At 40.1% G+C, this 27,050-nt stretch overlaps 1 protein-coding gene across 4 annotated transcripts in view; it reads left to right on the top strand.

The window, feature by feature from the left end:
• The window catches only part of Prkdc (protein kinase, DNA-activated, catalytic subunit), a 210,698-nt gene that overhangs the window by 117,171 nt on the left and 66,477 nt on the right, over window positions 1-27,050 (top strand). For all 4 annotated transcript variants that reach the window (XM_052158779.1, XM_052158780.1, XM_052158781.1 and 1 more), the window contains exons 52-62: window positions 942-1,053; window positions 12,291-12,415; window positions 12,508-12,657; window positions 15,827-16,000; window positions 16,378-16,476; window positions 17,588-17,795; window positions 19,605-19,794; window positions 21,206-21,421; window positions 22,855-22,967; window positions 24,028-24,159; window positions 26,670-26,849. In XM_052158779.1, the coding sequence (XP_052014739.1) occupies window positions 942-1,053; window positions 12,291-12,415; window positions 12,508-12,657; window positions 15,827-16,000; window positions 16,378-16,476; window positions 17,588-17,795; window positions 19,605-19,794; window positions 21,206-21,421; window positions 22,855-22,967; window positions 24,028-24,159; window positions 26,670-26,849 (1,699 nt within the window). The remainder of the gene's footprint in view (window positions 1-941; window positions 1,054-12,290; window positions 12,416-12,507; window positions 12,658-15,826; window positions 16,001-16,377; window positions 16,477-17,587; window positions 17,796-19,604; window positions 19,795-21,205; window positions 21,422-22,854; window positions 22,968-24,027; window positions 24,160-26,669; window positions 26,850-27,050) is intronic.

The following is a 27,050-nucleotide window of genomic DNA, read 5'->3' as shown; positions in this document are numbered from 1 at the left end:
AAGTCTCTTCTAGGCTCCAGTCACGTGATTCCGTCTTGAATTATGACAGTCACATATTCAGGATGGGGCGGGATATGATATGGGGAGGAAAGCGGCTATAGTAAAATCGTTTAAACTATGCAAAAGATACTGGGTCTTTTCTTCTCCTCTCCTCTTCTTGCTCCTTCTCCTCCTCTTCCTTCTCTTCTTGTCAGCTTTAGATATCAGAACTTGATTTGTGGATCAGACTGACCTCAAACTCACCAAGCTCTGCCTCTCCTCCTATGCTGAGATTAAAGGCCTGCACTACCATGCCTGGCTTTTTCCCTGCTCTTGAGGAATTTTTTAAGTTGATGTCCATATAATGTTCTGTATGTTTAGCCTTGTACTCCTGGATCCCTTGGCTGTAGGTGGAGATGAGGCGAGGCGGGGGGGGGGGGCAGCAATCTCGATTCTGATTGGCATATCTTGGACTTTGGACCTGTTGTACCTATCGCTTTAAATAGTATGGGTTCAGAGCTGAGGCTGCTAGTACTTCAGTGTAGCCTTGAAAACATCACCAGGAGTTACCATGCAGGCTGCGAAGGCCAAGGATTAATGTGCCACTCTGCACAGAGCACCACCCCTCTCTTTCTCCGCGTTGTGTTGCTGGTTCGTGGCTTGTGGCAGGCAGCCCTAGTCTTAGGCAGTCCCTCTGTCTTTCTGCAGTTTTCTGTTGTGTGCAGTGGAGGGTATACTCTTACTGCAGTGCTGAACTCAGGCTAGACGGTAGACTCTTATGGTTAGGAAGCCAGAGCCTACTAATCTGTATACATACACATTTTAATCTATATTTTTGTGTGACAGTTTATATGTTATCTCAATTTGCGTGCTAATGCAACATGAGGAGGAGAATTGTTACATTTTTTTGTGTCAAATATCAGGATGAGCTGTTCGATGCTTGTTTTCTCTGTTTGTTATAGGTATTTTGAAGCTCTAGTCAATAACATGTCCTTTGTGAAGTATAAAGAAGTATATGCAGCCGCAGCAGAAGTTTTAGGACTTATTCTTCAACATGTTACTGAGAGAAAACACGTGAGTGCTACATGGTGCACTTTTAACTGTGACTGCTCTCTGTCCACCTTGATCCTATGGTGCAGGGCATCTCCTCCTGTCCACACAGTACTGTTGTGGTGGGATGGTATGTAGGGACTAAGGTATGGGTGAGGGAAAGAGCATTTGTCTATCATCCAGGAATCCCTGCCTGCCCCAACAGGACAAAACCATGTCAACACTGGTGACTTGCTGCTGCTACATCCGGGGCACAGTGGCTAGCCGTGACTTGTTGCTGCTGCTGTACCCGGGGCACAGTGGCTAGCCTCAACACTGGTGACTTGCTGCTGCTGCTCCCGGGGCACAGTGGCTAGCCGGGCATGGCTCCAGGTCAGCTGTTGGCTCACTTCTCCCACACCATGTGACCGGTCGGGCAGCGCTCTGCCCTGCTCCGGTGATACTGGTTACACCCTGAGCACCCTTAGCTAGCCTCATAGATGTGAAAGCCATCTTTAGCCACCCTGAATTTGGATCTCCATGCCCGTTCCTCTCCTAAAGAGAAGTGCAGACTGTGCTGTGGGTGCCACCAGGATGGGTGAGGACACACTTAGTGCTGCGGACAAGTTGGGATGCACAGGAAGGAGCCAGGCCAGAAAATCGGCCCCTGGCTGTTTCCATGACTGTAAATATGTAACCCAGGAAAGCGAACCCATAGGAAAGTGGAGCTTCATCTTTATTTTGGCACTGTAGCCTCCAACCCCTTTACTTTTTTACTTCTAAGCTTATTTTTAACTTTTATTTCCTTTTTAGAACAACAGTTTCACCTGTGCACCTTGTACGCTTACCACTCTTATTACGTTGGTCTACCTTCCACCCTTGCTACAATTCTCTCTCTCTCTCTCTCTCTCTCTCTCTCTCTCTCTCTCTCTCTCTCTCTCTCTCTTCTTTCCCTCTCTCTCTCCCCCCTCTCATTCTTCATTCTTCTGTATTCATTTTGTTTTGTGACTTACCAATTTTAAACCGTTTGTGTGTCCACTGTTACCTAGCTTTTTGCTGTCCCTCCTAAGCTCTGAGAAGGGGCCACATAACCAGTGCCCTTCCAGCTTCCCGGGAGTCCACGAATAAAAGACATACCCCCAAACTTGTTCCTTTCCTTTTTTCTTTTTTTCTTAAATATATTCTTCATTTACATTTCAAATATTATACCCCTTCCAAGTTTTTCCCCACCCCAGAAAACCCCCAACCCATCCTCCCACCCCCTGCCACCAAAAAGATGCCTCTCCACCCAACCCACTCCCACCTACCCCCTTCGATTTTACCACTCTGGGGCATCTATCAAGCCTTCATAGGTCTCCTCCCACTGATGCCTGACAAGGCATTCCTCCGCCACAATTGTGGCCGGAACCATGTGTACCCCTTCGTTGATGGCTTAGTCCCTGGGAGCCCTGGGGTGGGGGGGTTCTGGTTGGCTGACATCATCTTTCTTCATATATATTCTTTCTTTGCCTTTATTTGCATCATAAGGCTACAAACCCCTTCAGCTCCTCTAGTCATCCCTCCAGCTCCTCCATTGGGAACCCCACGCTCAGTCCAATGGTTGGCTCCTAGCATCTGTATTTATAAGGCTCTGGCAGGGCCCCTCAGGAGACAGCCATATCAGGCTCCTTTCTTGGCATCCACAATAGTGTTGAGTTTGGTGACTGTTTATAGGATGAATCCCCAGGTAGGACAGTCTCTGTCTAGGTGGCCTTTCCTTCAGTCTCTTCCCCATCTCTGTTTCGATGTGTTCTTGGATTTGGTTGGCAAGAATTTTATTGAATATTTTTGCATCAATGTTCAAAAAGGAAATTGGTCTGAAGTTCTGTTTCCTCATTTGGTCTTTGTTTGGTTTGGGTATATGCATTATTGTGGCTTCATAGAATGAATTGGGTAGTATTCTTTGTTTTTCTATTTTGTGGAATAGTTTGAAGAGTATCAGTATTAGGTCTTCTTTAAAAGTCTAATAGAATTCCCCACTAAACCCACTGGTCCTGGGCATTTTTTGTTTGAGAGACCGTTAATAACTGCTTCTATTTCCTCAGGACTTATGGGGCTATTGAGATGGTTTTTCTGATCCTGTTTTAACATTGGCACCTGGTATGTGTCTAGAAAATTGTCCATTTCTTCCAGATTTTCCAATTTTGTTGAGTATAAGTTTTTAGGATTTGATTATTTTTTGAATTTCCACAGTTAGTGTTATTATGTCTCCCTTTTCATTTCTGATTTTATTAATTTGGGTAGTGCCTCTGTGTCCTCTGGTTAGTCTGGATAAGGGTTTATCTATCTTGTTGATTTTCTCAAAGAACCAGCTCCTGGTTTTGTTGATTCTTTGTATAGCTGTTTTTGTTTCTATTTGGTTGATTTCAGCCCTGAGTTTGATTAATTCCTGCCATTTATGAGTGCATTTGCTTCTTTTTGTTCTAGAGCTTTCAGGTGTGTTGTCAAGCTGCTAGTGTAAGCTCTCTCCATTTTCTTTTTGGATGCACTTAGCACTATGAGTTTTACTCTTAGCACTGCTTTCATTGTGTCCTGTAAGTTTTGGTAATGATGGGTCTTCATTTTCATTAAATACTAAAAAGTCTTTAATTTCTTTCTTTATTTCTTCCTTGACCAAGTTATCATTAAGTAGAACATTGTTCAACGTCCATGTATGTGTGTTTTCTGTTGGTTTTATTTGAACTTAAGACCAGCCTTAGGCAATGGTGATCTGATAGGGTGCATGGAATTACCACAGTATTCCTGTATCTGTGGAGGCCTGTTTTGTGACCAGTTATATAGTTAGTTTTAGAGAAGGTACCATGAGGTGCTGACAAGAAGAATATTCTTTTGCTTCAGGGTGGAATGTTCTATAAATATCTGTTAGATTCGTTTGGTTTATAACTTCTGTTAGTTTCACTGTGTCTCTCTTTACTTTCTCTTTCCCTGATCTGTCCATTGCTGAGAGTGGGGTGTTGAAGTCTCCCGCTGTTATTGTGTGGTGTGCAATGTGTGCTTTGAGCTTTAGTAAAGTTTCTTTTATGAATGTGGGTGCCCTTCCATTTGGAGTATAGATGTTCAGAATTGAGGGTTCATCTTGGTCAATTTTTCCTTTCACCAGTGTGATGTGTCTCTCCTTATCTTTTTTGACAACTTTTGGTTGAAAGTCAATTTTATCCAATACAAGAATGGCCACTCCAGCTTGTTTCTTGGGACCATTTGCTTGGAAAATTGTTTTCCAACCTTTGACTCTGAATTAGTGACTGTCTTTGTCACTGAGATAGGTTTCTTGTATGCAGAAAAATGTTGGGTCCTGTTTACATATCCAGTCTGTTAGTCTATGTCTTTTTATTGGGGAATTGAGTCTATTGATGTTAAGAGATATTAAGGAAAAGTGATTGTTACTTCCTGTTATTTTCATTGTGGAATTCTGTGTGGCTATCTTCTTTTGGGTTTGTTGAAAGATTACATTATTGCTTTTTCTAGGGTGTAGTTTCCCACCTTGTGTTGGTATTTTCTACCCATTATCCTTTGTAGAGCTAGGTTTGTGGAAAGATATTGTGTAAATTTGATTTTGTCATGGAATGTCTTGATTTCTCCTCTGTGATAATTGAGAGTGTTGCTGGGTATAACAGCCTGGACTGACATGTATGTTCTCTTAGGGTCTGTATGACATATGCCCAGGATCTTCTAGCTTTCATCGTCTCTGGTGAGAAGTCTGGTATAATTTTGGTAGGTCTGCCTTTATATGTTACTTGCCCTTTTTCCCTTTACTTCTTTTAATATCCCTTTTTTGTTTAGTCCCTTTGCTGTTTTGTTTATTATGTGACAGGAGGAAATTTTGCTCTGGTCCAGTTTGTTTGGAGTTCTGTGCTTCTTGTATGTTCATGCACATCTCTTTCTTTAGGTTAGGGAAGTTTTCTTCTATAATTTTGCTGAAGATATTTTCTGGCCCTTTAAGTTGAAAGTCCTTGCTCTCTTGTATACCTATAAATAATCCTTAGATTTGGTCTTCTCATTGTGTCCTAGGTTTCCTGGATATTTTGGGTTACATTTTTCATTTGCATGCATTTGGTTTGCATTTTGCATTTTCTTTGACTGTTGAGACAGTGTTTTCTTCAGCACCTGAAGTTCTTTCTTCTATCTCTTGTATTCTGTTGTTGATGCTTGCATCTATGACTCCTGATTTCTTTCCAAGGTTTTCTATCTCCAGAGTTGTCTCTCTTGTGATTTCTTTGTTGTTTCTACTTCCATTTTTGGAATTTTTTTCCATTCCTTCTCTTGTTTGTATTTTCCTGTAAGTCTTTAAGGGATTTTTGTGTTTCCTATTTAAGGGCTTCTACCTGTTGACCCATGTTCTCCTGTATTTCTTCCAGGGAGTTCTTTATGTCCTTCTTGAAGTCATCTATCAGCATCGTAAGATGTGATTTTTAAATGCAGATCTTGCTTTTCTGGTGTGATGGGGTACCCAGGACTTGCTGTTGTGGGAGAACTTGGTTCAGATGGTGCCATGTTGCCTTGGTTTCTCTTGGTAATGTTCTTGCATTTGCCTTTTGCCATCTGATTATCTCCAGTGTTAGTTGGTCTTGCTGCCTCTGACTGTGGCTTATCTGTACTCCTGGGATTCCAGTTCTCTCTGTGCTCTCAGATCTCTCCACATCCAACTGCTCTGAGTGCAGCCTGTTATCTCCGATGGATCAGGAGATGGTGGCTTCACTGTAGCAGACCCACCGAGAGTCTGCCGTAGCAGAAAGGCCAGGCAGTGGAACCACTTGTTCCTTTTCAACTTGCCTTCTTGACACAATTGCTGTGCACTACTATCTCCCACTTGCAAAATGTGCCCTTATCATTACTCTTTGATCCATTCCTCCCACCTGCCCTAACTTTATTTGGTCAGTGCTAAACATTTCTGACCACCCTCCTATAGCAGCCACAGCCCACTACTCATCCCAAGATCTCACATGGTTGCCTGGCTCTTCTCTCTCCAAAGCATGGTCAACCTCTTTCTTTCTGTCTCCCTTTTCCTCCAGGGATGCGGAAGTTCCACCTATACCTTCCACCCAGCAATTGGCCCATGGCTTTCTTTACTGACAGACCAAAAACCACTTGGGGGACAGGATCTTAGCATCAGAACTGCCCCTACACCTCACCTTTTTTGTCTAATAAAATATTTAAAAAACCTCTTCTCCCAGACATAAATTGAACAAAAGTATAATAATCATGTAAATTACACAGTATGATATACAAATGACATCCAGTCCATTATATTTGTCAATTAGATGAAGTACTCTACCACCATTCCTAAGTGGATCTGTCCCTGGATTATGTTTATATTTTAGCCTGTAACGCTATCGGAAACCATATCTTCTACTCTATAGCCTCTCTCTGAATGTTAAACAACTTGACTATAATTATGAGACTTAAACTAGTTTTCAGCCCCATCAGAACTCTAAGAATGACTTAAACATTACCTGGATATATAAGAAACACAAACACCTGACTACCTGTACAGCTCCCTAATTCCTGAAAATGTTGGAGCATCAGTCTTCAGCATTCTGGCCCAGGATCATCTGTCAGACCTTTGCAGAACAGAATTATTAAGGCCTGCTTGGTAGAGCCAATAGCTGATTATTTTGCATAATGTGTCCTTTTCCTGAAAAGTATTTTGTTTGTAGATGAAATAGTCAATTTTTGCCCAGTGTTGCCATGTTAAGCAGCCTTGCCTGGAGGGGAAGACGCTCAATTCCTTCTTTGAACCAAGCAGGGGGTGCTGTCAGGAGCAGGTGTGTCTCACTGTCAAATGATTAATAGCATTAAATTCTGTGGATTTCTGATGTTTTTGAAGAATATATATATGGAAATATAAACCTTAACTAACTACTCTTCGTTATTTCTAATTGATATGTATGGAAAACACGCTTTAATTGAATCACAATCTAACATAATTAGAGATTGCTATCAGGCCCTTAACTCATATTGCTTAATCATCTAAAAACAGTTTGTAGTAGCAGTTATTAGAAGGACTGCATCTAAGCTTTGTATTTTTAAATGAGTTGTATAGGCACAATGTCTAGCTAAGAGTAACAATATTAATCTCAAATTTTATACCCGTATAAGAAATTCATACCAATGAGAACCTTAAATCTGAATCAAAATAAATTCTGTACCAATATAAGAAATTACAACTTCAACTTTCAATCAATTATAAAGCTTTCTATCAGTTAAAGTTATGGATACACAATCAATTCCACCTAATCCCTCTTTATTCAAATTATGACCATTCCAAAATTATCCCTTAAATTGGACATTTTTCTATAATTTGTAAAATTATAGAAACCAAACCAGGTCCCCAAACCAGGGAATTGGGCTGACAACTCTCCATAACTTCGTCCCAGCTGAATACGGGCAACGAAAAATTCTTTAAAGGGGTGGGGAGGAAATTTTGAAAATTTGGTTAGATTTAAGCTTTAGCATCTGTTATCCAGTCTCTGTGTGCTTAGAAGGCTCAGGGATTGACTGAAGTTCAGAATAGATCCATCTGAAATGTTGAATGAGGCAGGATGACCTGGAACCCACGATTATCGGGTCCAAGCCGGTCAGTTCAGCATCTCTGAGGATGAATCTCACCAAAGCTGTACGTTCTGCAATATATTAATCTCACAACAAAAATTTTAGTACCATTAAGTACTATTCGTATGGATTGTTCGGGATGCACAGATCAGTTAAGAATGAAATTCTGCTCCTTGTTTGAGCATGTGAAAGACAGCTGCCTATTATGAGTTAATTTTAATAATGGCTAATTATAAGTCTTCATTCGTGCCATGTGAAGGATGGCACAAATTATCTTTACCTGTCCTGGTTAATTCTCTTGAACATTTCTAGTTCTTCAGGGGGTCTCCCCCTGTCGTATCTGATCCATATCCCCGTGGAAGGCTCTGGCAGGGCTCCTTCAGAGGCAACCATGGCATGTTCCTTTTGGTATACACTTCTTATCATCCATAGTAGTGTCAGGGTTTGGTGACTATTTATAGGATGAATCCCCAGGAAGGGCAGTCTCTGGGTGCCCTTTACTTCAGTCTCTGCTCCACACTTTGTCTCCCTTATTGTTCCCGTGAGTATTTTGTTCCCTTTCGCAGAGGAACCACAACATTCTCACTTAAGTCCTCCTTCTTCTTGAGCTTCCTGTGCTGTGTGAATTGTAACTTGTTTATTTTGAGCTTTTGGGCTAACATTCACATATCAGTAAGTGCATACCATGTGTGTTCTTTTGTGATTGGGTTTCCTCGCTCAGGATGACACTTTCTAGTTCCATCCATTTGCTTAAGAATTTCATGAATTCATTGGTTTTAATAACTGAATAGTACTCCATTGTGTGTATATACAACATTTTCTGTATCCATTCCTCTGTTGAAGGACATCTGGGTTCTTTCCAGCTTCTGGCTATTATAAATAAAGCAGCTATGAACATAGTGGAGCATGTGTCCTTATTACATGTAGGAGCATCTTCTGGGTATATGCCCAGAAGTGGTAGAGCTGGGTCCTCAGGTAGCACTATGTCTAATTTTCTGAGAAATTGCCAATCTGATTTCCAGACTGGTTTTCCCAGCTTGCAATCCCACCAACAATGGAGAAGTGTCCCTTTTTCCCCACATCCTCTCCAGCATCTGCTGTACCCTGAGTTTTTCATTTTAGCCATTCTGACCAGTATGAGGTAGATAAAATCTCAGTGTTGTTTTGATTTGCATTTTCCTGATAACTAAGGATGCTGAACATTTCTTTAGGTTCTTTAGAGCCATTTGAGTTTCCTCAGTTGAGAATTCCCTGTTTAGTTCTGTACCCCATTTTTAATAGGGTTATTTGACTCTCTGGAGACTATCTTCATGAGTTCTTTGTATACATTGGATATTATCCCTCTGTCAGAGGGATGGTAAAGGTCTTTACCATCCCTCTGACAGAGGGATAATAGGACTGGTAAAGATCTTTTCCCAATTTGTTGGTTGCCCTGTTTTGTCTTATTCACTATGTCCTTTGCCTTACAGAAGCTTTGCAGTTTTATGAGGTCCCATTTGTTGATTCTTGTTTTTAGAGCATAAGCCATGAGTATTCTGTTCAGGAAATTTTCCCCTGTGCCCATGTGTTCAAGATTCTTCCCCACTTTCTCCTCTATAAGCTTCAGTGTGTCTGGTTTTATGTGTAGGTCCTTGATCCACTTGGCCTTGAGCTTTGTACAAGGAGATAAGGATGGGTCGATTTGCATTTTTCTGCTTGCTGACCTCCAGTTGATCCAGCACCATTTGTTAAAAATGTTGTCTTTTTTCCACTGGATGTTTTTAACTCCTTTGTCAAATATCCAGTGAGTATAGGTGTGTGGTTTTTTTTCTGGGTTTTTAATTCTATTCCATTGATTTTCCTGCCTGTCTCCATACCAATATCAAATAGTTTTTATCACTATTATTCTGTAGTAGAGCTTGAGGTCAGGGATGGTTATTCTTGCAGGAGATCTTTTGTTGTAGAGAATAGTTTTTGCTATCCTGGATTTTTTGTTATTCCAGATAAATTTGAGGATTGCTTTTTCTAGATCTATGAAGAATTGATTTGGGATTTTGATGGGGATTACATTGAATCTGTACATTGCTTTTGGCAAGATGGCCATTTTTACTATATTGATCCTGCTAATCCATGAACATGGGAGATCTTTCCATCTTCTGATATCTTCTTCAATTTCTTTCTTCAGAGGCTTGAAGTTCCTCTCATACAGATCTTTCAGGGTGCTATTTCCCTAATTTCTTTCTCATCTTGTTTATCCTTTGAGTAGAGGAAGGCTACTGATTTGCTTGAGTTAATTTTATATCCATCCACTTTGCTGAAGTTGTTTATCAGCTTTAGGAGTTGTCTGGTAGAGGTTTTGGGGTCCTTTAAGTTTACTATCATATCATTTGCAAATAGTGATATTTTGACTTCTTCCTTTCCAATTTGTATACCTTTGACCTCCTTTTGTTGTCTGATTGCTCTGGCTAGGACTTCAAGTACTATACTGAATAGATAGGGAGAGAGTGGGCAGCCTTGTCTGGTCCCGGATTTTAGTGGGATTGCTTCAAGTTTCACTCAGTTTAACTTGATGTTGGCTACCGGTTTACAGTATACTGCTTTTACTATGTTTAGCTATGGGCCTTGAATTCCCTATCTCTCTAAGACTTTTATCATGAAGGGATGCTGGATTTCGTCAAAGGTCTTTTCAGCATCTAATGAAATAACCATGTGGGTTTTTTTTTCCCTTTAGTTTGTTTATGTAGTGGATTACATTGATGGATTTCCATATATTGAACCATCCCTGCATCCCTGGGATGAAGCCTACCTGATTGTGGTGAATTACAGTTTGGATGCATTCTTGGATTCGGTTGGCCAGAATTTTGTTCAGTATTTTTGCATCTATGTTCATGAGGGAGATTGGTCTGAAGTTCTCCTTCCTTGTTTGGTCTTTGGTTTAGGTATAAGAGTTATTGTGGCTTCATAGAATGAGTTGGGTCATGTTCCTTGGGTTTTTGAAGAGTATTGGTATTAGCTCTTCTTTGAAGATCTGATATAATTCCCCATTAAATCCATCTGGTCCTGGGCTTTTTTTTTTTTTTTTTTTTTTTTAAATGGGAGACTATTAAGGAAAGCTTCTATTTTCTCAGGACTTATGGGAGTATTTAGATGGTTTTTCTGATCCTGTTTTAACGTTGGCACCTGGTATAAATCTAGAAAGTTGTCCATTTCATCCACATTTTCAAACTTTGTTGAGTATAAACTCTTGTAGTAGGATCTGATGATTTTTTGAATTTCCACAGTTTCTGTTCTTATGTTTCCCTTTTCATTTCTGATTTTATTAATTTGGGTGTCTTTTATGAATGTGGGTGCCCTTGGGTTCGGAGCATAGATGTTCAGAATTGAGAGTTCATCTTGGTAGACTTTTTGCTTTGACCAGTATGAAGTGTCCCTCCTTATCTTTTTTTAACAACTTTTGGTTGAAAGTCAATTTTATCTGATATAAGAATGGCCATTCCAGCTTGTTTCTTGGGACCATTTTGTTGGAAAACTGTTTTCCAACCTTTTACTCTAGAATGGTGACTGTCTTTGTCACTGAGGTGGGCTTCTTGTATGCAGCAAAATATTGGTTCCTGTTTATGTATCCAGTCTGTTAGTCTATGTCTTTTTATTGGGAAATTGAGATCATTGATATTAAGAGATATTAAGGAAAAGTGATTGTTGCTTACTGTTATCTTCTTAGTTAAAGGTGAAATTCTTGTTGTGTAGCTATCTTCTATTGGGTTTGGTGAAAGATTATCTTTGGGCCTCTAGAGGTGGAGGGGTGGTTCTTACCAAATGCCCTGCTGCTGCCAGTTCTCTAGAAAGTATCAGGAAGTAGGATCTTCCTCATGTCAGAATTGTCACGGGTCTACTATATTGGAAGGAATGGGGCAGTGGTGGTGGAGGAAGAGCTGAACATAATTTTTAAATAGTCTCAAGTAGAAGTAAATTTGTCTTGAAAAACTATCCATTTAACCTATATGCTTTTAAACTATTGTAATGATCTTTTGTATCTGTGGGCAAACACCTCTGAAATGAGTATTTTCATAACTTTTGACCAGTCTTCCTTGAGTACGTTGTCCACACTGAGTACTTTCTTTTGAAATCTTTCATGTTGGTTCCATACCCTAGAAACACAGCAGGAAACAGATAGGCCTGTCTCTGCTCTGAGAGAGCTACAACAGGTCAGGGACAGACAGTAACAAGTGAATATGTAACTGTTAGTGATGAAGGATGAAGAGACTGTGATCCGTGCAGGAAGACAGTGATCAGGTCTGTTGAACGAGAATTCAATGTGAGTACTTGATCAAGGCACCTAACATAAATGCATCTTAAATTGTATTTGATAAACACTAGACGAAAAATAATTATGTCTTCTCAGAGGACTCTTACTTGTAGTGTTTCTATGTCAGAAGGAAGCACAGGGCATTGGATCATTGCACAGTGCCCCGGGTATGGCCTTTCGCATTCACTGTAGGAGTCGAGGCCTAGGAACCTTGTGACTGTCTGGTGGCTACTACAAGCCAGTGGCCATTCCTAGCACTCAGTTTTATCTCTTGAATGTAAATCTTGGTGAAGGTCATAGTGTTGGACATGTACCTTGGATTAACTTAAATAATTAAAATAAATTTTGGCTTCAGCATGTAACCTAGTGTTCTACTTTTATGTGTTTGAAAGAAAACTTAATTTTTCAGGTGATAGCAGACTTGGTGTGTGAACTGGTTGTAAAACAACTAAAGCAACATCAAAATACTATGGAAGACAAATTTATTGTATGCTTAAACAAAATAGTGAAGGGCTTCCCACCTCTTGCTGACAGGTAAGGGACAATGACAGGAGGCATGGCACATGGGTAGGAGGTGAGGGAGTGTATCAGTGGCCATCTTCTCATGAACCTCTCTGCCTACCCAGGTTCTTGAATGCTGTGTTCTTTCTGTTGCCAAAATTTCATGGAGTAATGAAGACACTTTGTCTGGAAGTGGTACTTTGTCGAGCAGAGGAGATCACAGGCCTATACTTACAGTTAAAGAGTAAAGACTTTCTTCAAGTCATGAGACATAGGTAAGTTTCACGCTTCACTGACTAGAGTACAACAAAGTTGCAAAATATTCTCTCGCCAGTGGATCTCCTTTAACTATGAACCACTTTGGGTATTCAAAAGAAACATATTTGAAATTTCAAGCCGAGGTTATAGTGGTGAGAGGATGGGAGGAAAATGAGATCCCATCCCTGCTCCTTTGTCTCTGCAGCCTGGGGTAGCGGCATCCAGTCCCATCCTTGCTTTTTTTCTCATACACATGATGAACACTGCTATAATGAAGTACTTTGGGCTGTCTTTAGATTTGTCCATGACTTTCAGTTCCGTACCTATTCCTGTGTTCAAATTGTTCACTTCTTTTCAAAGTTTCAAATGAGTAGAAAGTAATTTTCCCCCTCCCTCCCCCCTTCTCTCACCCTATCCTTCCCTCCCTTTTTTAATTGTCCATTGAGTTTAACTTGTATGTATATAGATATGGGGTTATTCACTTGATTATGGGTACCTTAAAAACGTGGCTACACGAGTGAAGAAAAAAGATTTACATCCCCAGAAACTGTTACTTAGCAATAGCTTTTCATTAGGGTGGAGTATGATGTGCTCCCATCACATGCCAGCGATAGAACATTAATAGGTTCAGTCCTGTTCAGGTGGCCATAGCTCTGTGAGTGCATGTGTGTAGTGGTCATCTCATGTCCCGAAGATGAGGCATGGGATGACCACTCAAGTATTCTTCCCTGCCCTTTGGTTCTTAACTTCTTTCTACTCTTGATCAGTGATGCTTCCTGATACTTGCCGTCCTGTTTAGGACTGAACAATCAACAGTCACTTCTCAGAACTTTGAAAATGTTTTAGTCTATATTAACCATTATCCACGTACAAAAAGAAACTTTTCTGGCCAAGGTTGAGAGTGGGTATGAACATAAATATTTAAAAGTTGTCTATTATTTAGCAAAACGACAATAGTAAATTTTTCTCCTTAGGGCATATATGACCTCTCTAGCTATGAGCTTTTTACACGGTACAGTTGTGAATTTCTTTGTATGGATTAGGCTTCAGACTACTCAGAAAACAGTTGGTTACTCCCATAGCATTCATATCACTATCAGACCAGTGGGTACATCTTTTATTAGTTATTTTATTTATTTACATTTCAAATGTTATCCACCTCCCTCGTTTTCCCTCCATAAATCTTTTTCCTCATCACCCCCTCCCCATTGCTTCTATGAAGGTGTCACCCAACAGCCTCACCACCCTAGCATTCCCCTATACTGGGGCATCAAGCTTGCACAGGACCAAGGGCCTCTCCTCCCATTGATGCCAGACAAGGCCATCCTCTGCTACATATGCAGCTGGAGCCATAGGTTCCTCCATGTGTACTCTTTGGTTGGTGCTTTAGTCCCTGGGAGCTGGGGGGTGGTACTGTTTGGTTGGTTGATATTGTTGTTCTTCCCATGGTGCTATAATCCCCTTCAGTTCCTTCAGTTCTTCCCCTAACTCCTTCATTGGGGTCCTTGTGCTCAGTCTGAGGGTTGGCTGCAAGCATCCGCATCTGTAACGGTCAGGCTCTGGCAGAGCCAGTCAGGGAAAGCTATATCAGGCTCCTGTCAGCAAGTGCTTCTTGGCATCAGCCATAGTGTCTGGGTTTGGTGTGTACAGATGGGATGGATCCCCAGGTGTGGCCATCTCTGGATGGTCTTTCCTTCGGTCTCTGCTCTGCTCTTTGTCCCTGCATTTCCTTTAGATAGGAGCAATTCTGGGTTAAAATTTTTGAGATGGGTGGGTGGCCCCATCCCTCAACTGGGGTCCATGCCTATCCACTGGATATGGTCTCTTACAGGTTCTGTCTCTCCTGTGTTGAGTATTTGGGCTAGTGTTCCCTGTTGGAGCCTCTTGCTTCCCTGGCATCTGGGACTTCCCCCCCTCCCCGTTCCCCACTGCTACACACCTCCATTCAAATTGCTAATCTGCATTCTCCTCCTTTTCCTTCCCTCTTGCCTACCTTTCTCCCTCCCAGGTCTCTCCCTCCGCCTCCTGTGATTATTTTGTTCCCTGTGGGCACATCTTGCCTTACATGTGAGGTCTACTACTAGGTAGAATCAATGCTGACTTTTCCTCGGTGGTCAGGATTGCACGGCACTTACAGAACTATGAAAGCTAGCCAGGGAGGATGTTTGTAAGTCAGGTCCAATTTAATTTCTCTATGATGTTTCAGCAGCAGAGTCTTAGTGTTTAGTTTTAGTGAGCAACTAAGTATAATAGTAACAACCTGTATTACTTTAAAGTTCTCTGGAGCTTCCTTGACCATCAGTGAATATAGAGGTAGCCTGTTCATTGGCAACTTGGGTTTTCACTTAGTAACCCATGACTTGTGTCTGCAGTATTGTCTACCCATGCAGTGTACCTCTGTACTCAAACTCTTAAAAAAACAACAGCAACAACAAAACAAAACAAAACCTCTACTTTTTGGGGTACTGGTAGGTACCTGTTTAATCCAGTACTCGGGACTCAGGTGTATCTCTGTGAGTTCAAGGCTAGCCTGGTCTACAGAAAGAATTCTAGAATAGCCAAGGCCATACACAGAGAAAACCCTGTCTTGAAAAACCAAAAGAAAAAAAGCAAGCAAACAAGCAAATAAACAAAATCACTTTTAAATTAACTTGCCAAGTAATGACTTTCTATAACGCTTCTATAACTCGTTTGTTTTGGTTAATCACCCCCCCTGTCTTCTACCCCATCCTTCCACGCCTGGTATTGTTCCTTTCTCTTATTCTCAGCCTGTGCTCTGTCTGCTTTTCATATCACAGGTGTTTTTCTATCCACTCCGCACTTAAGGCCTCTTCCCCTCTCCCATCTTATGGGCTGTTTCTATATAGACACAACAAATTAAATACTAATCTGCAAGTTTGAATCTAGGATCCACTTACTAGAGTTGTCTCTCAGGGCTACCTTAGTAGAATACCTCCCATGTATTTTCCTGCTTTCATTTTTCTTTTTAACTGAATAAAACTCTATTGAGCATGTGTTTATGTGTGCCCGTGCCTGCTTTTCACTGCTCTTCCCCTGAAATATTGTGTTATAAATTGTAACAACTTTTGAAATTTTAGAACAAAATGAAAATGTTGTTTTTCATATTTTGTAAGTATGATAATAATAATTGTTAAATTTATGTGTTACAAAAAATCTTTATTATAGAGATGATGAGAGACAAAAAGTGTGTTTGGATATAGTTTATAAGATGGTGGCAAAATTAAAACCAGTAGAACTCCGAGAACTTCTGAATCCTGTTGTGGAATTTGTTTCCCATCCTTCTCCAGCATGTAGAGAACAAATGTATAATATTCTTATGTGGATTCATGACAATTACAGGTTAGCCATTCGTTGCATTTTACATCATTTTTTTAAAAAAGTCTTGTGTGCATATATGCATGGTGTGTGTGTGTGTGTGTGTTCACAAAATCTGTTGTGTTTTTTTTTTTTTTTTGAGTGTGTGAGTGCCCTCTTATAAACTTACCTTCATAGTAAATCTTTTAATAGAGACAGATCCCAGGCAGTGTCTTGTCTCAGGTACCTGTAGAGGTGACAGGACTCAGGCCACAGAATAAGTTCTATTCTGATCTTACACCTTTAGCAGCTCTATCAAACTGTGTTGGCCATCAGCAGCATACAAACCCACCATTACTTTAATAATGACTGTGTGGTTAGAGTAAAGCAGAGTACTGATACTTTGTTGTTTTCTCAAACAGAGATCCAGAGAGTCAAGTGGATGAAAACTCCCAGGAAATATTTAAACTGGCAAAAGATGTTCTGATTCAAGGACTGATTGATGAGAACCTTGGACTCCAGTGTGTATTTCTGGAATTAGATCAGGATTAGGTTATTGCTTTCAAGACTAGCTTAAAGTATTTACTGTGATATCATTATTTTCTATTCTTCCTGCATTTTCTAATCCTTAACAAAGTGTGTTTTAAATCACTATATGAGGAATAAGATTCTTAAAATCCTAACAGGTTATTTCAAAATAAAACTCATAGAAAGGTGCTTAGAACAAAGTACTTACACAGTGAGTTAAAGATTTTCAAGTTGAAGCAACTTTTCTGTTTCCCATTTAACACAAATAGTTAAAATCATATTATACATATCAAGGTTACATGAAGAGTTGGACCCTTTAGCATTAAGAAGAAACCATAAGGTTTATTCTATGTGGAGATATAATCAATGATAATTGTTCTCTAAAATGTCCTAACTTAGTTATGTGAATATCTTACCATGTCAACTGCATTACAAAGGACAAAATTTTTAATATGATTTGACATAATACCTATTTTTCTCCTGTTTCAATTTTAAATTCACTGAACATTTAACGGTTTAGATTTAAATTTCTTAAGTACTTATCTATTGAAAGTTCAACATGTTTTATTTTATTTTTCTTTCTGGACAATACTGAAGATTGAACCAAGAGCCTCAGATTTGTCTGGCTAGCAGTGTAATAACTGACCCAAATTCCCAATCTTAACTTGATTTTAAATTAAGTTTTGAATGCATTATAACAGTAATTTTTATATTGAAGTGTTTAAGCAAAGCAGTGAAGGATTTTATAAAATTTGCTTTTGATTCTGAGCATCTAAACCAGAGACTTTAATACTAGGCAAACACTCTTCTATTAACTACAATTACTAATGTTTGTGAAATGATTTTTGGAATTGTTAATACTATATACTTATATTTGTACCCTCTTCAAGGGACAGTCAAACAGTCATCCAGTTTGTCATACATACTACAGTTTGGGGATATTTATCCTTCAAAACATCTGGTTAATCGTTCTCATATTTTTATGTAGTTTCCCTTTGACCGAGATTTCTGTGGGTGAAAAGCTATGAAGTCTGCACAGGACACTATGGGCAGTATTTCCTTTCACTTGCGAGATCTACTGATAGATTTCTCTTCACTTTTCAGACTAATTATTCGGAATTTCTGGAGCCATGAAACCAGATTGCCATCCAATACGTTGGACCGATTGCTGGCATTAAATTCTTTATATTCTCCCAAGATAGAAGTCCACTTTTTAAGTTTAGCAACAAATTTTCTGCTTGAAATGACCAGGATGAGCCCAGATTATCTAAACCCCATCTTTGAGCATCCTCTGTCAGAATGTGAATTTCAGGTAAAGTGTACTCCTTCTAATAATGGTGACTTATGTGTTTCCCCTGTTGGTGAATGTCTTCTAATGTTGTCTACCTACTTTCTTAATTTTCTTAAAATATCAACATACTCCTTCCTTAAGATATGGACACGCGCCTCCTCCCCCGCTGTCTCACCTTCTTGATCCTCTCAGACTCCACTTTCCTGTTGTTCCATGTGTGTGTGTGTGTGTGTGTGTGTGTGTGTGTGTGTGTGTGTGTGTGAATTATAACACACAGTCTTTTCACCTATACACCAGTTTCCAAAATACTGACTCTGAGACTTAATTCTTTATGCACGAATGTTCAGACTATAAGCTTGGGCTTGTTCTCTGACTAGCTCATAGCCTAGTTAACATGTTCATTCTATTGTGTGAGTGCCACATGACTATACTCTTCTATTTCATGTGTCTGTCTCCTCAGAATTTGGGGCAAATCTTCTTCCCAGAATCCCACTTCCTATTTCTTGCCTAATAGGCCATCAGCTTTTACTGACAGGTGATTCTTCTATATAGTGCACAATCTTCAAGTAGATGTCCTGGTCCTGGTTCTTACAGTCTTTCTGGCCCTTCCTCTATGTTTCCTAAGCCTTAGGTATAGCAATTGCTGTATAGATGTATCAGTTGGAATTGGACATCCCATGATCGGATGTCTGTATTTTTGAGCATTTGTAGATTTCTGTAACAGTCTCTTTATGCTGTAAAAAGAAACCTCTAAAAAGAAAACAAAGGTTATTTGGAGTTATAATAAGATGCCTTAAGAGAATACAGGCATAAATAAGAAAGTTCATTTATATTTCATTTATAGCTTATACACATAGCCTGAATATAAAATATGTACATATAGGTTTTTAGGTAAGCTGGGCGGTATGAGTGTGGTAGTTGAATTGTGGCATCATTGGCATTGTCAATATGGCACTGGCCCCATGATATAAAAGAATAGGAGATATAATGTAGGAGTAGGAGAATGGAGTCTCTCCATTGTGATTATTTTTTCTACTTTTAAAGTAAGTATTTGTTTAAAAAGGTTCTTCTGACTGAGCAAAGTAGTACACACCTTTAATACCAGAACCTGGGAGGCAGAGGCAACTTTGTGAGTTTGAAGCCAGCCTCGTCTACATAGTCAGTTCTAGATCAGACAGGACTACATAGAGAAACTCTGTTTCACCAAAAAAAAAAAAAAAAAAAAAAAAAAAAAAACAAGAGGAGGAGAGGGAGGGGGACAAAGAAAAGGTTCTTCTAGGGCCTGTAGATGTAGCTGAGCTGGTGGAGGGCTTGGCTGGTATGTAAGAAGTCTTGGATTCAGTTCACAGCAGCACATAAACGGGGCATGATGGTACATATACTTGGGAGTTGGAAAGTCAGGAAAGCCAGAAGTTGAAGGTTATTCTTGATTATGTAGAGAGTTCAAACCCTTTAGACTAGGGCTAGCCATCTCAAAAAAAGAAAGAAAGGACTGGGCAGTAGTGGCACTCACCTTTAATCCCAGCAATTGGGAGGCAGAGGCAAGCAGATCTCTGTGAATTTGTGACCTGCCCAGTCTACAGAATGAATTCTAGGACAGCCAAGGCTATGTAGAAAAACCCTGCCCCAGGAAATACCAAAAAGAATTTAAAAAATAAAAATAAAAAGTAAACAAGGATTTACTTTGTTTTTCTTGGAGTGCCAGTATATACCCTTACTGCTCCTTTTTGCGTGCTTGAAATTAAACTTAGCCTCACTAGGCAAGCGTGGAAATATTTCTGTGCCACTACAGAAGGAGCATCATGTTCTTTGAAACTTTTCTTTCCATAGGAATATACTATAGATCCTGACTGGCGTTTTCGTAGTACTGTTCTTACTCCGATGTTTATTGAGACCCAGGCCTCTCCAAGTACACTTCATACCCAAACCCAAGAAGGCTCCCTCTCAGACCAAAGGCAGAAGCCTGCACAAGTGCGGGCCACCCAACAGCAGTATGATTTCACTCCAACACAAACTTCAGGTAACACATGACCAGGCCTTTGACAACAACTTCTGTTGCAAGAACATTGATTTTTTTATTTTTTTATTTTTTTTTTTTTGTTAAGAGAGATAAAGTGATAACAAGTCACAAAGGCTAGAAGGAAGATGTGTTAGTCAAAAAAATGGAGGTTTTCAGAGTAGTCTGATCCTCTAAGAAAGCAGAAGTTGTCAGGGTTTGAGTGGAGGTGATAGAGCCTCCACTTTTGTAAGAGGAAAGGGATACTGTTTATGGAATGGACTATAATGCTATTGAATCGTGCATTTTAAAATAGTTAAAGTGGTAGATGTTTTTGTTTTTCCATTTAAGTTGGAGAAAAAGATTAATTTTTAAAAAAATTTTGATTGTAGCTAGACAACCTTGGTTTGGTTTGGTTTGACATAAAACTATTTAGTGTGGGGGTCTGGGGAAATACGGTTAAGAGCAGTGACTATTCTTCCAGAGGTCCTGAGTTCAAATCCCAGCAACGACATGGTGGCTCACAACCATCGGTAATGCTATCTAATGCCCTCTTCTGGTGTGTCTGAGGACAGCTACAGTATACTCATATAAATAAAATACATAAATCTTTTAAAAACACCTGTTTAATGTGATATTTAAAGTAACATCTCAAGAGCAAGATAGCATTAACAAGCTTCATTTGGTGATGTCAATAGTTTATAAAACTGTTCTTTTCCAGGTGGGTTAAATTTTTTGCTTTGATATGCAAAGGATAAAGTACAGAATTAAAGATCTAAATCTGTCTTTAAAAGATTCATTTTTATTTTATGTGTTTGAGTATTTTGCCTTCATGTATACATACATATATATGTATACACACACATACACCACACGACGCGCACGCGCGCGCGTGTGTGTGTGTGTGTGTGTGTGTGTGTGTGTGTGTATGCCTGGTGCCAAGAGAGGCTAGAGGAGGGCTCAATCCCCTGAAATTGGAAATTGGAGTTACAGATGTTTTGTAAACTAACATTTGGCTGCTGAGAACTGAAGCCAGGTCCTCTACAGAGTCAAGAAGTTTCTTTTTAAACCCTGAGCCATCTCTCTAGCCCACTTAGTTGTTTTGTATAAACACTTCAGCAGTTTCCTTTACATAATTAGTTTCCCATTCAGTTGTTTATGAAAGTAGAACTAACAATTGAATAATCACAATGGAAATTCTTTGACACTGACTGTAAGCATAAAATTCTATTACTGGGATTGATAATTGCTGCTAGAGAGTTCTGACGCTCAGGCGCCTAGTCTGAGTTGGGTCATACACCAAGTTCCCCTGACCTCAGCCCAGTATCACGTAATTGCAGACGCCCAGTGCCCTGTTTGCTAGCAGGTTTGCCTCACTGAGCGTGCTGTGCTGCTTGACAGCAGCGTCCTCTGTGCTCTCATCCTGTGTCTGTAGTTGAAAGGAGCTCATTTGATTGGCTAACCGGGAGCAGCATTGACCTGCTGGCAGATCACACAGTCGCCTCTTCAGAGAACTTGTCTTCTTCCTTGCTGTTTTCCCACAAGAAGAATGATAAGTCACAGAGAATATTCTGGAAGTCAGTAGGACCTGACTTTGGGACAAAAAAGCTGGGCCTTCCTGGTGATGAGGTGGAAAACCAAGTGAAAAGTGGTAAGTAAATGACTGGAATGTGTTTCAAATGAATTGCCCCTAATGCAGAAGCTTATATGGGGAGAATATATTTCCGACTGTCTACGTTTCCTCCAAAACTAATGAAATCATCGAAATTCAATTTAGTAATTGTTGTCTGGACATCTACCATGTTGAAAATATCATTTTTTATTGTCTTTCATAAACTTTTAAGTGTGTGATATCCATTTATTTAGTGAAGTTTGGGGAACATTTGGAGTAGGTAAAGCAGTAAATGGGATAGAATTTGTAAGCCAGTGTCAGGGCTGAGATTTTAAATCCGGACAGTGTGGAGTAAGCGTGTAGAAAGACTAGGTAGACAGAGGGAGTCTGACAAATGGTGGAAGCCTGGGATACAGGAAGAAAAAGGAGAAGAAGGAGAAAGAGAGGAAGGAATGTGATATTTTAGTTCAGTGGAACGGACTCAAAATTAGCTGAGCAAACTTTGTGGAGAGTAGAATCCATGCTGACAGTTCTGTGTAGTCCAGCTGAATTGATGTTCTGGGAAACAAGGGGAATGGTGAAGAGTCCAGTAAAGGAAAGAAAGCAAGGTACACTTAAGGAAGCAACCACCAAATAGATCAGTCCCGAGGACTCTGATCCCTTCAAGAGGTTATATGGGAGCAGGCAGTGTAAGATGAACTCAAAGCAGGCAAATCCAAAAGCACTTTCATTCCTTAGCAGCTTTATGGTAAGTGGGCAGGGATGGCCTCATTTCAGAACCACTGTGAGACCTAACCAACAGAAAGCCTGGGGAAAAGACAGCTCTTCACAGAACTCAGAAGTGGGTGTTGTCTCTCTAAGCTAGAGTTACAGGTGTGGGGATTTGAGCTCAGATCCTCTAGAGGAGCAGCAAGTACTCTTAAGCTGCCTCTTTTCTCTGTTATATGGGTCTGGGAGCGTCAAACTCAAGTCATTGGGGGTACCCACGAGCCCCTTGACCAATCAGTGAGCTTGCCAGCCAATATTTTGTCTTAAAATTGTTATAGACCTTCCCTTTCCAGCATCCTTTCTGACCATGGTACAGAGACCTTCTCAGACTGGCTTTTCCACCTCACTCCTTCCCCAGATCTGCTGCCATGTCCTTGCTTCGCACCCCCCCACCCCATCCCCGGGTGCTGGTCGCCACAGACCATGGGCATTTGCCTGTGACTGCTGGGTCCGTGCTTTGTCCACCATTTAATTGGGGCGTTCTGAGACAGTAATAACCCTCATGTTCTTTAGAGTTCAGAGTTGCTGCATGGTTCTTTCTGTTCTTTCTGTTTGGCTTGTATCCTTAACAAGTCACTAAATTACAATTTAAAAGTACAGATAAACTCACATTTTCACTTTTGGGATCCTGGGAAATCATGGAAGTCAACTGAACATGTTGTTTAATTGACCATGAGTTGGCAAACCTGCTTTATATTCTTCAGGCACTCACAGCCAGGCAGAAATTCTGAGATTACGCAGACGATTTTTAAAGGACCAAGAAAAACTGAGTTTGCTGTATGCCAAAAGGGGCCTCATGGAACAAAAACTAGAGAAGGTTTGTATCTTCTTCAAGAATTCGATACTTACTACGCTTCACAGTATACTAAGGAAAAAAGTTCTGTTCAATATTGATCTACAAAATTACAGGAGCAGAGCTACCATAGGTATCTTCTGACATTAATGAGCATTAAGGATATTCATGATACCTGGTTTAAAAAAAAGGGGGGCAGGATCGTAGATTTAAGGCCCCTGTCTACAAACAAACAAGAAATTACAGATGTGTCATCATATTGAAATATAGCTCAATCTACTATCTGTGAAACAGTCATTTAGTTGTGAAGATGCTGAACAATACTTAGGAACAACATGTTGATAATTAAACATTAGAAGTTCATGTGTTTGTATTTGTATTCTTTGTATAAACGTGTCTGAAGCATGATATTCAGTGTCAGACATCATAGTAAGTGCTAGCTGTGAAGAGATGATCAGGAAGCCATGTCTACTACATGACACATTAAAAGGGAAGCTGAGATTAGAAAGTGCGCTAGCAGAATTAAACTATGCTTTCGTCTATGGAAAGCCTCTCTGGAAAGAGAGGACTGAAATTGGAACTACTGATGCGGGGAAAGCTGAGAACGCACTAGGGAAGGAAGGAGTTTGTAAGGACTGAGAAATATGTGTGTGAGAGTGTAGGCATGGCTGTGGACCTTTACACAAGGCGTGCTGTGTGTGGTATTGGAGTGGGACTTAGCGCTCAGATTTATAATTTTTGTGGATATTGAGATTTGGATTTTTCAATTATGGCCTTTTGTCATACTGACCATATTGTAGGATAAGTAAATTATTACTTCTCCTTTGTACTAAAGCTGTATTCCGGCAGTTTCATTTTGCATCCATGCTTGCTGTTCTTCTGTTTGGTTGAATGGTTGGTTGTTGTTTTTACTCCTTTGGTTGGTTTTGAAGCACTGTAGCACGAGCTAACCTCAGACTTGCTATCTAGCCAAGGATGACTTTGAACTCCCTATCCTTCTTTACTGCCAAAGCATGCACCAACACACTTGGCCTACTCGGTTTTCTTACAGGAAACTTCAATTTTCATTCTTTGCTTCTGGTAGGATATCAAGCGTGAGTTAAAAACGAAGCAGGATGCCCAGGTTGTTCTGTACAGAAGTTATCGTCATGGCGACCTTCCTGATATCCAGATCCAGCACAGTGCTCTGATCACCCCCTTGCAGGCTGTGGCCCAGGTCTGTCCAGATATCATGCTTTATGTTCACATTAGAAGCTCTGTGTATAGTTTAGGGATCTATGTCTAGAAAAAAGGGTCATACAGTAGTGGTGACTTCCCTTAATTTGCACACGTAAAGACGGCCCTAATTCCCATTCCTAGTTCTGTGACCTCTTGCCTCCTGAGGAGACCCTGACATAGTGTTAACAGGAGTGGGTACTAACACTGAGTGCCTTTGTCAGGCAAGTGCACTCTCGGCCACAAGGAGCTCTTTAAAATCGGATTGACATTTATATTTCTTACCCAGTATCAGAATGAGATAATGGGAGAAAATATCAGCATTGATTTTGAAGAACTTAATAATCATTTAGATTACTGTCTTGTGTACTTTTTATTTAATCTAAATAATTCTGAATTGACAATAATTTTTTAACTGTATTAGACATGTACACTTGCCAGGCTTCCTCCTGCGGAGGCAGTTTATGTTACTATAGTAAAATATTGAAACCTTTACGTAGGCGCATCAAGAAATTAGAGACCTACCTCCTTCATTGTCCTTATTTCCCATGTGTTCATGGGAGAAACTTTGTCCATGTACAATCATTTAAATTTTCATAGGATTTTTGATACCATGAAGTACCTTCACATCCTTATACCAGATTCTCCAAATAGTCTTATACCATCGAGGTTATGATTAGATGAAGACTGGAGGATACCAATGATTGAAATATATGGTCAAAGCTACAGGTACCTCCAAGTGTCAGGCAAGCGTGAGACGCCTGTCTTCCTCTCCATCTCTCAGTTGTTTAGTGCCGGCTGCTGCCTCTTGTGCACAGTGGACGCATGCTCCTCAGGTGCCATCTTCTCTTCATTGTGTCCTCCTTAAGCCAGAGGACACTGTCATGTATATGTATAACACTGTTGGCAGTTACAGGCTTAAGATGTTGTCAAAGCTCACCTATTTGTGCTAAGAAAACAAAATGCACTGGGCAGTGATGGCACACGCCTGTGATCCCAGCACTCTGGGAGGCAGAGGCAGGCAGATTTCTGAGTTCAAGGCCAGTCTGGTCTACAGAGTGAGTTCCAGGACAGCCAGGGCTACACAGAGAAACCCTGTCTCGAAAAAAAACAAAACAAAAAAACACCAAAACAAACCGTGCATATTCTTTTAAAGAAGCAAGACTGCATTTTTTCTTTTCTTTGAGGAGAGGTGTTCCGGTCCTTTAAATTATCCACTTCTAGTTCTAGTACTTTATTTAACATATGTTTGTTTATGAACTCCCTATTGTATATGCCAGCTATCGCTTTAACTGCTAGGGTACAGTATTGGGTAAGCCAGAAGAAGCTACACTGATCTGTCTTCTGTCTTCTCTCTCTCTCTCTCTCTCTGACTCTCTGACTCTCTCTCTCTCTCTCTCTGTCTCTGTCTCTGTCTCTGTCTCTGTCTCTGTCTCTGTCTCTGTCTCTCTCTGACTGGGAACCATGCCTGTAAGAAACAGCAAAGGGGAACATGTATAGTGTCTGTCACAGGACCAACAGGCAGCACTGCCTGATGCTCATGGATTTTTTTTTTTTTTTGGCTTTTGTTTCAATTGGATTGATTAATTAATTTTATATAAATTTTTGGAGACATAGTTTCTCTTCATAGTCCTGGAAGTCACTATGTAAACCAGACTAGCCTCAAATTCACAGAGATCTGCCTACCTCTGCCTGCTGAGAGCCAGGATTAAAGGTGTACTCAACCATATCCAGATGAGGACATTTTTACTTCAGTCACCATTGTAGGTAATTAACAGACATGAATATTTAGAATTCTCTGACAAATGAAGGGATTTCTCCATAGGTCTCAGGAATCAGTAGCCAGCTAACAAACTGCTAAAAACTTACTGAATGAAAGTAACAGGTTGTAAAGCAGTAGATAGTAGATGAAATACCACAAAGGCTGGAAAAAGACCAGCCCTTGAAGTATTTTCTAAAATTTTGTATAATAATATTTTAAGTGTTTAAAGACTTTTTACTTAAAAGACAAGTAATGTTTGTGTGACTTTGATGTTGCGTTTATAAAGTAGAGTACTTCTTCAGTTTTATTCTTCACTACATAAGAATACATAGCTAGGAAGTGTTCTTGATGTTCACAGTGCAGACGTTACATATCTGCATCAAGGATAGTGCTCCTGTGCCATGGAGCTCTGTGTAAGTCATTGTTCCAAGGCCTTTGCCAGCCTGGCCGCACACACGACACGGCCCGTGGTTAGTCTGATCAGAGCGTGAGACACTAGCTTCAACTCTGAAGGCCAGTTGTGTGATGATGTTCTCATCATAATTCACAGCACGCCAACAGTATTTGACTAAATTCCCGGTGCTCCTCTCCTTGTCTAGTAGGCTGTTAAAACTTTGTAAACTGAATTTAGACATATAATGGATGTGTTTTTCATGGTTAGTATTTAAAGTAAAGTTCTAAAATAGTGCCAGTGAATTATCACACCTTTACTTCAAGTGTGATTTATGTTTATTTTTTATTTTTCACAGAAAGACCCAATAATTGCAAAACAACTCTTCAGCAGCTTGTTTTCTGGGATTTTGAAAGAAATGAATAAATTTAAGACAACATCTGAAAAGAATGTCATCACTGAAAATTTGCTCCAAGACTTCAATCGCTTCCTTAATACAAGTTTCCTGTTCTTTCCGCCCTTTGTCTCCTGCATCCAGGTAAAGGCCTGCATACTCTTCTTTTTAGTCACTACTGCTCTGTTCTGACGCCACACGCCTAATGCCATCACTTTGTTTCCCAAACTGAAACTTGAGAAACAAGGTATTTAACAGTAAACGTATTATTTAGGTTATCTCTTCTAAGTGGCATGTGTAATTTATTTGGTTTTTATTATTTTTGCTCCCTAAACCTACCCTTGT

Source organism: Apodemus sylvaticus, chromosome 15 (genome assembly GCF_947179515.1).
Source record: "Apodemus sylvaticus chromosome 15, mApoSyl1.1, whole genome shotgun sequence".
NCBI lineage: Eukaryota > Metazoa > Chordata > Mammalia > Rodentia > Muridae > Apodemus > Apodemus sylvaticus.
Note: the sequence above shows the minus strand (reverse complement) of the source record. Positions and strands in the feature narration are given on the sequence as shown.